An 11,983-nucleotide genomic window follows, 5' to 3' on the forward strand; every position below is an offset into this window, starting at 1 on the left:
CCACACTATTTTTGAGTGCAGCATTACTTTTATATTTCCTGTCTTCACTATTTATATCTACCTTAATTACTAACATTTCAGTTTCTTCCTGTGTTTAAATGTTTAATTTAAAAGATAAAAAGACCAACCAATCACAACACAACAGAGTGGCACCATACAAAAGTAATATAAAGTTTCCACACTTTATTCTGTAAGTCTTCAGAAATAAATTATACCTCCAACAGTAGGCTTCATACAAAAGAAAACAATGTACATTTTTTTTTAAATAGTCACATTATAAAGTACCAAAAAAATTAAAATAAATAAGGCTTTTACTTTTCAAACTGTTTGTTTAAAATAATGCTGCGTTCCAGGCAACTGCAAATTTCAGACCTCAAACTAGAAAAAGTATCATAGAATGCCACTTGAAATCAGATTTCCTACTTGTAGGTAGATTTATTTTGTTAGAACAGGTTATAGAGTGAAATTGAGTTTGTAACTGCATGTAAATAGATGTAGAAATATTTTGCAAATGTTATTGGAAGCTGATTACAGGAAAGAATCTACGAAAGTCATCTCTGCACAAAAGTTATTAAAATATCAGTAAAATAGTAAACAGTAAAATATTAAAAACATTTGAAAACATGAGGAAGTATAATCTACAACATTTACTGACTTTTGAGGATTACCAACTGATGTAGCGAGATGGGAACACAGTTAACGAGTAACGTATATTTATGTTTTCATTAATAGAACTGTCCTTTTAATTAACACCAAGGGCACTGCTGCCAGTTCCTCTCTGCAGCCTTCAATGTTGTGGACCAGAGTGACCTCCAAAGCTGTAGGAGGCTAATCCCACCAAGGAACACGTACGAGGGCACTTCAGGGCAAAGGTGCCACAGCCCAGAGAGCTGCAGCTCCTGCAGAGAGCTGAAGACGTCCTACATCACTTCAACCTCTTCAAGGGCTCCATCTTCAAGGTGTGGAGGAATTTTGCAACTCAACTACATCAAGAGCGAGGGAACTGCTGTACCTATTTGGATCCTGGCAGAGACACCTCTCAGCAGGAGGACCTTCACTTTCACCAAAACCAGTGTATGACAACGAGGTGGACTTTTCCAGGCCCAGGCGCTGACTCGAAAGGTGCATTGGAACTTCCAGAGGCTGGTGGACCTGAAGCAGCCTGGTGTGTTTGACCCTCTGTTGACTGCCAATCAGAACATGTACTCTTTAAAAGTGGCAGGGAAGGCAAAATACCCAACGCTGCAGGTATCAAACAGGGACAAGTGCAGCCCATTTTAAACTGAGACAAGAAACTGAGACATATTATTATAATTTGATATTTTTTCCTCCAGCATTGCTCATAATAATAATTCATGCATCACCTAATTTCATCATAACACAGGCCTGATCCACAAGTATGTATGTTTAATCTATCTAATATTGTGCTGGTCACACTATACACTGATTTACTGCTTGTCCGTTTTGAATAATAAAATAATCTGAATAATACAGAAAGTAAAGAGCTTAAAAATGAATCGCAATACTGGTAAAACTACTTGTCATTGTTTTCATACCCTTTCTTTAATAAAACAACTAATAGCCAAACTCCTATCAAATGCGCGTCCACGGTCTAATTTGTGTCAGTTTATGGGCCCTTGATGTAAAGAGTCTGCTCTTCTATATGCTTCATTTCTATGCTTCAAAATGACGGCGACATGCAAACTCAACTTCTCTTTTGATACAAAATACTCAACTTATTATGATATCAGTGTGTGAAACAGCTTAACGGTCTGCAAGCGAACATCCTGACCTCGTTTTGGGACGCTACAAAAACACCACAATGCAAACATAAGCCTCTCAAAGGAGAGTTAAAGTTAGGATGTCTGAAGGAGCACAGAGAGGCTGAATCAATCGTCGTAGTCATGAAGTTCTTGAGAGCCGAGCTCGTGAAGAAGCGCTGCAGGCAACATGACCGTAAACTCCAACTAAATGTCGCGTTCAGGGACGCATGGGGAATTCCCGCTTTTACAGATTACGAACAAATTATTTGGTTTCTTTGTGAATCGCTTTCAGATAATTTATAAATCTCTGTCCTGGTCTACCCAAAACAGTCAGGAAAATATATGTAAATGACATAGTAAGTGTAATTTGCTTATTTGACGGAGTCTGTAAAGTGTTAGCAATGATTGGAAAAGAAAAGTAAACAGTGTTTCCGCCCGGTCTCGAACCGGGGACCTTTCGCGTGTTAGGCGAACGTGATAACCACTACACTACGGAAACTTCCATAGGGGGATTCTGATGACGTATGTAAATGTAGTTTTACACATAGACTGTATATAAAAAGGTTTTACTGTGGTATTTATACTCGATAATTTGGTAGCTAACTGAATACTTGCCTGTGTGGTTTTGTGGCTTATTATTAAACCGTAACTCTTATTTCTAAAGGGTTTCAGATAAATGATGTAATGTCCCATCCATCCACAGACTGTAATGTTAGAAGGAAACCTTTTGAAAGGGTTTTATGTTCTCAGCAATGTTTTATCGCTATGTGTGTTTCCCTGATTCAATATATTGAAATCACCCGCATGCCTACTGTATACTAATACTGCTTTAAACCTAACCCTTCAAATTTAGAGGCAAGACAGTTTTCTTTACTTCGTGACACTGATAACTCCACAGTGGCTGAACTGAGTATTAGGATTTGTCCTTTTTAGTGCTGGGCAACGATTCAAATTGCTATTAATCGCAGGAAATCATGCAATATATCATAATAGCTGTTATTTACCTCACTTAGTTACACTCGACACACAAATAGTAGGCTATTTATCAGAGATGACCAGCTCACTAATTGAAAATTTCTGCATTGTGATGTTGGTATTTTTACTTAAGTGATGGGTACTTTATCTATAAATACAATACATTACATATGTCTTTCTAGGAAACTTAATTAGCAGGAATTTATGGTCCAGTAAAATAAAACCCAACATGGTAATGCACGTGTGTTTGGATGAAGTAATACGATCTGAGTCATTCAGTTGATCCCTCTGTGACTCAGTAATAAGACTCTGGATGTCTTGTGGGAAAGAAATCATCTTCTTTCTATAAATATAAACACGCTCACTGAAGAATATGACACACCGCAACTGATTTGGTCTCTTTGTGCAATTAAAATCTCCCTAATTGCCACTTTGACCAAAAATAAATCTAAATTCAAACTTAGGTCACTGGTGTTTTACTTGGTGCTACAATGGAGGAAGTTCATGCCATGTGGGTATGTTTGTGTGTCTTTTTACACTGTTTTTGTTCCTCTTTGTCTGTTGCAAAAGGTTTGGAAATCACAAATTTAGCTGAAAGCCCCTCTGAAAGCCCACACGAGTGACCAAAGAATAACAAATATGAGATGGATTTTTTTGTATGGAAGGACGGAGTCAGTGTGTTCATGCAGGATGAAATCAACACGGTGATTCCCCTTCTGGACTATTGAGAAAGTTTGGAGGGGAATTCTTAACTTGCGAGATTTCTTCAAATTTGACCGTTTACTGCCTCTGAGTCAGTTAAAGATAAAACTAATGGTTGTTCTACAACTAATAGTGCTGATGCTGCTTCTGACAAGGGAGTACTGGGAGGTTTACCAGTGTTGCAAGAAGTACTCAGATCCGTTACTTATGTAAAAGTAATAATCGACAAATGAACAGTCGATTTAAAAAAGCATTAAGCAAAGTATTATTATTATTAGAATACACATACAGTCAAGTCAGTGGGTCACAAGAGGGGCGGGATGTCGATCAGCCTGCAAATCAGCCGCCCAAACAAGCAGCGGAGGGAGGCTTCGCTGGATGCAGCGTGTGGGAGAAGTAAGACAAGCGCTCTGCAAGTAAACAGCAGACGCTCTATGGATAGAACAGCTTCTGTGCGCTACACAGCTGTAGCCTATTTAACTTAAGTTAAAACTATAGGCTACATAACTTGACCTGACAGGCCTTCATCTAGTTTTGCGGGGACGCTCTGCCGTGTGAATTCCCTCCTGTTGATGTCCTATTTAGTAAAACAGAAAGAGATTCTGGAAACTCACAAACAGCGAGGATCAGTCTCTCTTCCAATCATTTGTGCTGCACGCCGCCTACAAAACATTCAAGACAATTCAACTTTGTTAGCGGGCGTGTGCGTGAGGCGACCACTACCGTGACAGTTGCAGAGAAACGCATGCACTTGTCCCTACGCCTTGTGCTCGACCACTTCACTCTAACAGGGAAACTTGCTACTGATTGAACATAGACTGTTTATGCTGCTGATACCTGCTCAGAAAACCCCCCCAAGTAAACTGGACTCTGATGGTAACTTGTTTTAACAAGCTAGATAAAAGGTAACGCCCTGGAAGTGTCAAATTGGTTTTAGATTTGATTTGATTACATTAATGTTTTGTGACTGTGTAAAGGGAAAACTGCTGGTACAAAGCACCTTATTTGTTTAAAGTGTTTGAAAACCACTTATTATTGCACTTTTGTGTATTTAGCAGTACATTTAAATTAAAAGTGTGCAATGCACTATTTTAGAATTCATTATTCAGTTTTGCGTATAATAATGCAATTGATCGCGATAAAAAATGTAATCGTTGCCCAGCACTAGAAAGTATAAAACATATTACATGTGTCCATTAAAAGTAAATGGACACATGTAATTTACTTTACCAGACCCTCTCGGCCCTGGACCCACCCTCCATAGTCTCTCCACATCCTGTGGGAAACACTGAGGAAAAAGCTCATTTTGACTATTTAATTATTAGAATATTGGTGGGATTGTTAAACTTATTCTAACAATCCATCCAAAGATATTTCATTCTGGACCTAAGTGGAGCAAGTGATGCTCTTGCAGCGTGATGCAGATGGCACATTGCGAGAACAGTGGCTTCTCCATTTCCAAACACAGTGCTGCTGTTTGACAACTGAAAGTTGCACCGAAACATAATGCAGGCTTCACTTGAAGCAAATAAGAAACAAAACAAGTATTTACAATGACATGCGCTGTGATCGTACCTTTCATTATTCCTCTCTTATTTTTAATTAATCAAGAAAATAACAGAGAGATTAATCCATAATGAAAATAACCATTAGTTTAAACATTACTCCAGTGTTTCTATTTTAAGCTACTTTATAGTTCTACTAAAATATTGTGCTTTTTACTCAACATTGGCTGCTGCTACTACTCTGATGCAGACAACTACTGCTTTTATTATTCAACATCAGTATCATTATTATTCATACGTTAACAGCATTATTAGAGTTCCAGCAGTTTGAGGAGTGAAAGAAACACTATTTCCTTCTTTCTTTTTCTCTGTGATGAAGTTTCATTATTTTCAAAGACAGTAAAGAGGAACTAACTCTTGTGGTACGTTGATGACATATTGCACACACACTATATATATAAGCTTCATGTCTGCTACCTTTTTAGCTCAGTCTGACTCTGTAAGTGATCTCAGCATGGACGGGAACTACGTCAGGCATGTGGAGCTGTTGGGCTTCGAGAAACGTCTCTATCCGAGTCAGCACTACGTAAGGCTCTAAATATTTACTCTACCGACGCAAATTCTGCTAAATGGGTGTCAAACTTTAGAGAATTCTTTTTTAAAATAACCAATAGTACAGGGTCAAAAGTTCAGAATCTAAACTATGAGAAGCTTAACTCAAGAATCTAGTCTTTGAAAACATTAGATCTCCTTTTGTGTTTAAGTGCAATATAATGGTTTGTTGTACTGATCTGTATGTGCAGGTGTACATGCTGATGGTGAAATGGAGCGACCTCTCTGAGAAGCTGATCTACAGGACGTATCCTGAGATCCACACCCTCCATGTGAGTTCCTCCGCACTACAAAATAAAAAGCTGTGCTCACCAGGTGGAAACAACATCAGTCTGACCTGATTCATAATCAGCTACAAATGAAGTCAAAACCAAATAAAATGTAGTGCTTGGATGATCGCGCTCAAAAATGTTTTATGTTTTGGTGACAGAAATCGCTGAAGGAGATGTTTCCCATCGAGTCTGGTGAAATAGATAAGAAGGACAGAATCATTCCTTCGTTACCAGGTAAAAATCACAGTAAAAGACGCAGTTGGTGTCACATTTTGTCACCGCTTGTTTTCCTCACATCAACTCTCATTTCTGCATTTTGTTTTTTATAGGATGTCATTCTGCTTAGTTAGTTAGTTACTGCTGCAGAGTGGAGAGTTCATACCGAATATGACACCGTGACCAGTATTAAACATTTTAAAGACAAATGCAAGATTGACCTACCTCATCTTTTCAGTTAAAAACCTCCCACATGCTGTAATGTTTTTTTTAGGAAGCACCTGTGGTTGTTAAACACATGTGGGTGAATCCACTTCTCGTTTTTATGTTTTTTTTTTAAGCAAGTGAGCAAAATGCAACAAGGCTGAAATCACAATGTCAAAATTTCCTGAGGGCTTTATTTTTTTTCTGTTGTCAGGAGCGGTTAAAGCTGAATTTACAACCACACAAGACTTGAATTAGCAAAGAAGAATAAGGAAACCGCTAAAGGTGCGACTACAAAAAGACAAAAAATAAAGGTCACTCTCTGCTAGTATCCCTTAAAACAATCTATTACACTGATTAGAAACACACTGAATATTTATCTGTTCTTACACCCTTACCAGTTAAGCTAAAAATGTAACGTTTGTCCTGTGGGTGGCGCTAAACTAAAGGTCAAACAGTGACCGGTTTCTCAGATGCAGCATGTGTTATGCCGTTTTTCCATTACCAGTACAGGCTCAACTCGACTCTACTCAACTCGGTTTGGCCCTGCTCCGTTTTCCTTTGCAGATAGTACCCAGAGATACTAACCCTCAATGGAGCTGGTCATCATAACGACGCCACACACACACCAGCGATCTCTTTTTTAAGTTAAAACATTTCAACCTTCCTCAGAATGTAAAGACAGATAAGCGGTATGAAAACCTTACAGCTGTACCTGGTAGCAGGTCCAAGTACAACTTTTCCACCGTTGAAAAAACCAAAAAAAGGCGAGTCAAGGCGAACTTTTATGTGCGAATGTGGACATTCGTCCAGTTAGCATATACAGTCCATGCAAGTTAACAGCCTCTGGATATTTTTATAGTGACATTTAGCAAACAAAGTTAGTTTGTAATAATGCTAACATCTAGCGTTATGTTCATTTAACATATTAGTGTCTTAACAGTACAAATTTCAGAAAAATCTGTCCAAAAGTTGTTAAATGAAAAGTTAAAATTCTGGAAAACAATCCTATTCGCTTTCTTTCTGAGATGATAAATATCGCTCTCGTGCCTGTGCGTTATGTACAGACCTTGAGTCAGGACGTAGTTAGCCTAGCTTAGCATAAAGTCTGGAAGCAGGGGGAAGCAGCAAGCCTGGCTAAGTACAAAAGTTCACCTCTCATCAACTCTAAAGCTTCCTGATTAACAGGTAGGCCTATCTCTGCACTGAAATCTAAAAAAGACAGATAGTGGCTTTAGGGGGGAGTTACATGCTTGAACATTTTCTTACTGCAGCCCACATACGCTGCGGCCACCTGTCAAGAACGAGGTTGCCAGGTTTGGCACATATGTACAAAGACCAAAACCTGTACTCACCGGACATATCTAGCTATTGGATATTTGAACTTTGGACAGAGCCAGAGTAGGTGTTTCCCTTTGCTTCCAGTGTTTATGCTTATTTCTTGCTTTAACTTTTTAATTACAGCCAAGTGTCTGAAAAGAAACACTAACACTGAGCAGGTCTGTGTTTTCACCAGATCACTCTCTGTTCCTGTGCAGACATTCAGGGCCAGCTTTCATGAAAACAGAACTCGGGAAACAGAATAACTGCAAACATGTGGTTTCCCTTTGTGAAACCTTAATTGCAAAACCGTTTTTTGCAAAGTAGAGAAAGAGAAGCAAAGATAAAACCACTATCCTGATGCAACAGCAGCCTACCTACAGATGTCTGGAAATGGACACCTCTTGAAAGTCACGTACGCAAAGTGGGGGAAGCTCATGCAAGCTGGATAAGAGATATCTCATTGTACCTTATGTACAAGAAGTAATCATATTAACACTCTGCAAATCGATGCATTGGTAATTCTGTTTAATTTTTAACAACTAAAATGCAAAACAAAGGTGCAATTAGTGGATGCAATTATTAATTATTAATTCTGACCAGAGCTTTGCACATTTACCAAACAGTTTTTGAACATATTTAACTATTATATTCATATATCAATATTGTATTTTCATCAATAACAAAATACTACAGGAACCAATTCATCTGCCCACCTGCTGATCTTGTCTTTGCGTTAATTTAATGATTTTACATTAATCTTGGACTGTGGTAGGTTGGTATACTCAAGGTTCTGGCTGTTGTGTAACATAATGTTGTGTTATCTTTGAGATGCCTTGGATGCATTTTACAGGATAAAGGACTGTTTTACTGTAAAAAAAAGTCTGTTCATAAAAACATAAACAGAACATTTCAACATTCCCAACGTGAATGTCTTCTTCATCGTCTTCTTCAAACTACCGGCTGACTAAAGGGTGTTTTCTGCCCTCTACAAGAGGAGAGGACCTAATATTATATGTTAAATATGATATTAAAATTAGCAGTATTACTAATTTGTGCACACAAATGATTAAATTGACAGAACAAATCCTGGGCTCTGTGGTTGACTGAATTTGTATTTTTATTTGTATATCAAATGATGCGCTGTTGTTGTACGATATGCCTTTAATGTTCTTTTAACTGTACGAACAAATACAAGACATAAGACATAGGCATACTTTTTGCCCACAATATCAAAATGCCATCACCGGGAAACCCACATAGAAGTTACTGGGTACTTTTGTTTACCTGGTGTCCACTGCTCTGCCGTCCAGCTGATGTGGTCGTGTTTGTGTGTCCTCAGCGCCGCGGTGGGTGGACAGCCAGAAGTCGACAGAAACCAGGCAGAGCACTTTGGCGGAGTACTGCCACTCTCTCATCAACCTGCCGCCTCACATCTCCCGCTGCAAACACCTCACCATCTTCTTCAAGGTCCGGCGTGAGGACGAAAATCCACCTGCCCCAAACACGTCAGTATATCACACACTGCTTCCTTTATAGCTGATGTATTTGATAGTGGGAATGACGTGGAAGATGCATCACTTCTAATTTGTAATACAAACAGAAAAATATAATTATATTCCTCTTCAGATTGAAAAAAAATGAGACATTTGTGGAGTCCAGGGAGTTGGCCAGAGGCAACGCATCTGGTAAGAGCGATTTTAAACTGCTTAACCAAATTCACATTAATTACAGCTCTGATTGTTTAATAAACTTTTGAAATATCCAAAATTGTCACTAATAACTAAGACTGAAAAGAATAAATCTGGATGGATTCTAAAGGTCTTTTCTTAATTTGTTTGCTGGATTATTCTGATATACATGTTTATGTATAAATATATTTAATAAGCTAATAACTTAAGTTGTAACCCCCAGGGCCCCCTTTACATGCAGGTGTTTCCTGAAATTTAAAGAGAATGTTGTGTTTTACCTCTCAGAGATCTCTGGCCCCATCATATTGGACACTTACAGAGTGGTCGCAGACTTCGCCAAGACATCCAAACATGAGATCGATCTGCACACCGGAGACCTGGTGGAAATTGTAGAGAAAAGTCAGAACGGTGAGAAGAGAAAAACGCTTAACGCCTAACAATTGACCCCATAATAATTAAGTTAGAGTTAAGGTTTTTGTACCCACTTTAACTTGGATTGATGATTATATAATAATATTTAATTTTATAGAAAACATTTTATTTTGAAGTTTTCAGGGGCTTTAAAGTAATTCCCAGTTAATACTAAACTATTAGATTGTTTTACTTGAATATCCGTGTTCATTCTTTAAAAAAACAAAAAACAAAAGTTCTTTCTTGGAGTTTTGAGCTTATCTGGTGTCCAGTATTCACAGGGTTGTGCCATGCAAATGCAGTCAATCCATTTTACTCTATTCTACTGTCGCTGTCAGTAAGTGTGGGTTAATGCTCAGCTTAAAGGAGATCTATTATTCTGCTTTTACAGTCTGTGATGCCTGTATGGCAGCCTTTAACATGAACATCCAACATTGTACCATTGTAGATAAGTCATAAAATGTGGAGGTCTCCTTTAACATCATGAGAAACATGTATAGATACATGCGATATTCTTAAAATCTTTAATAACTGAGTTAAGGTTTTGAGCTGCTGTGGTCCTGCCGTTGTGCTCAGGTTGGTGGTTCTGCCAGTATGAGAATAAACACGGCTGGGTTCCTGCATCCTATTTGGAGCCTTTGGACGGACCAGAGGAGGCAGAGGAGGATGAACCAAACTACGAAGGCAAGCTGTTTACATCGTTTTCTTAGTTAAATGCATTTTCAGTCTTCCCCCGTGTGTCTTTTTAACAGTGTTGTGTTTCCCTGCAGGAGAGCTGCACGTCACCATCAAAGCGTACAAGGCGGAGCAGGAGGACGAGATCTCTCTGGACCTCGGTGAAACCATCGAGGTCATTCACAAGCTGCTGGATGGCTGGTGGGTCATCAGGTATGATCTACACACAAAACACATTAAAGCGGCTGCGTGACCAGCAGCCTTGCACTGCCATCTGTACAGCCACATGTTATTCCAATAGTAATATGTATATTAAAGTTGTACTTAGTAGTTAGTAGTCTGTATACTTATTTTACTTGTAAATGCTGGTCTTTTACAGGAAAGGAGAGGAGACTGGTTATTTTCCCTCCATGTTCCTGCACAAGGCCGGCAAGAGAGAGATATATGAAGCAGAGAGGCTGAACCTGCAGGGACAGAAACCACCACCCCGCAGGTTTGTCAGCGTTTACACTACATGTTACATTAACGTTCAATTACCCTTAAAGATCATTGAAAAGAAAAAGAAAAACTCCTGCACATTTGAGGAATTAAATTTGTACCTTTTATATAACGAAAAGTAAAGTGATCATACACGCAAACATTTAAACTATTTAAACTGTTTAGAATATTTGTTAAAATCTTATATTAAAATGGAACTTCCACTTGAATGACTTGATATGGGTGATAACCACAGATGTGCAGGTTTCCACATAGTTCCTCTGTGACCACTCTGTATTTAGTCACTTCAGACAAAAAGGGAAGTGGGTTATTTTATACTTTCTCACTCTGTTGCACTTCAGTTTGTGATTTCACTCCTCTTTGCCGCTGGCTGCCGTGTTGACTCTGCTTCTAAGTTAACACTTGTCCCGAAAGTATTGTTTTACAAGAGATATGTTCACGTTAAAATGATCATGCACACGCAGAACATATTTGTTTAACTGCTCAAAGTGAAAATCTGGAAATCCAAAAAAATACAAAAGCACCACTTATCACATTTCTTACTTAATCTTGGGCTAGGCAACGTTAGAGAACCAGCAAGAGACAGCTAGATTTTGAAAGCGTTCAACTCAGAAAAATCCCACGCATCCCTTCGGGACTCTCTGCAAAGCCACTCCCCCAAAACAAATGAATGTGCAATGATTGCACGGGGAGAGTGCGCGCAGGTACAGAAGGTTGGCTGGCCAATGCTTATTTCAGTCCTGCGACAGCCACAGATACCGCAGTGTTTTCATTTTTTTTTTTGATTTATTGACTGCTGTTGGGAGAATTTTAAGAAATAAAATAAAAAAATTAACAGTGTACATATTGTGTAAATGTGCGTTTGTAGAAACACTATCAGGAAACCTTGGAAGGTTTCTGAGAGTTTGAGGCTTAAAAGTTCCAAAAGCAGGTTTTTTGCTTTCTTATGGCTTCATAACTTTGTGTATTGTTTAGATACTTTTGGATATTTTATATATTTGGAGATTTTTATTTGCCTTTTAATGTATTTGTTACAAATTCAACATGCTTACAGACTTAGAGGCAAGCTGCTGTATAATGAGATCTTGCAGGGATGAATAAAGTTTTATTGGTTCGTATTTAATTGAATCATCAACATC

The 11,983-nt window shown here is 38.5% G+C and overlaps 1 protein-coding gene and 1 non-coding gene across 2 annotated transcripts in view; one reads left to right on the forward strand and one right to left on the reverse strand.

Moving 5' to 3' along the window:
• ncf1 (neutrophil cytosolic factor 1) overlaps positions 1-11,983 on the forward strand; it is a 19,919-nt gene that overhangs the window by 4,681 nt on the left and 3,255 nt on the right. The window contains exons 2-10 of the mRNA XM_046039435.1: positions 5,431-5,531; positions 5,749-5,829; positions 5,988-6,063; positions 8,912-9,077; positions 9,199-9,257; positions 9,546-9,668; positions 10,248-10,355; positions 10,442-10,559; positions 10,726-10,839. Of these exons, the coding sequence (XP_045895391.1) occupies positions 5,460-5,531; positions 5,749-5,829; positions 5,988-6,063; positions 8,912-9,077; positions 9,199-9,257; positions 9,546-9,668; positions 10,248-10,355; positions 10,442-10,559; positions 10,726-10,839 (917 nt within the window). The 5' untranslated portion in view covers positions 5,431-5,459. The remainder of the gene's footprint in view (positions 1-5,430; positions 5,532-5,748; positions 5,830-5,987; positions 6,064-8,911; positions 9,078-9,198; positions 9,258-9,545; positions 9,669-10,247; positions 10,356-10,441; positions 10,560-10,725; positions 10,840-11,983) is intronic.
• trnav-aac lies at positions 2,190-2,262 on the reverse strand. Its single transcript has one exon. It is a non-coding gene; the product is annotated as a tRNA-Val (tRNA).

This window comes from Micropterus dolomieu, linkage group LG23 (genome assembly GCF_021292245.1).
Source record: "Micropterus dolomieu isolate WLL.071019.BEF.003 ecotype Adirondacks linkage group LG23, ASM2129224v1, whole genome shotgun sequence".
In the NCBI taxonomy this organism is placed as follows: Eukaryota; Metazoa; Chordata; class Actinopteri; order Centrarchiformes; family Centrarchidae; genus Micropterus; species Micropterus dolomieu.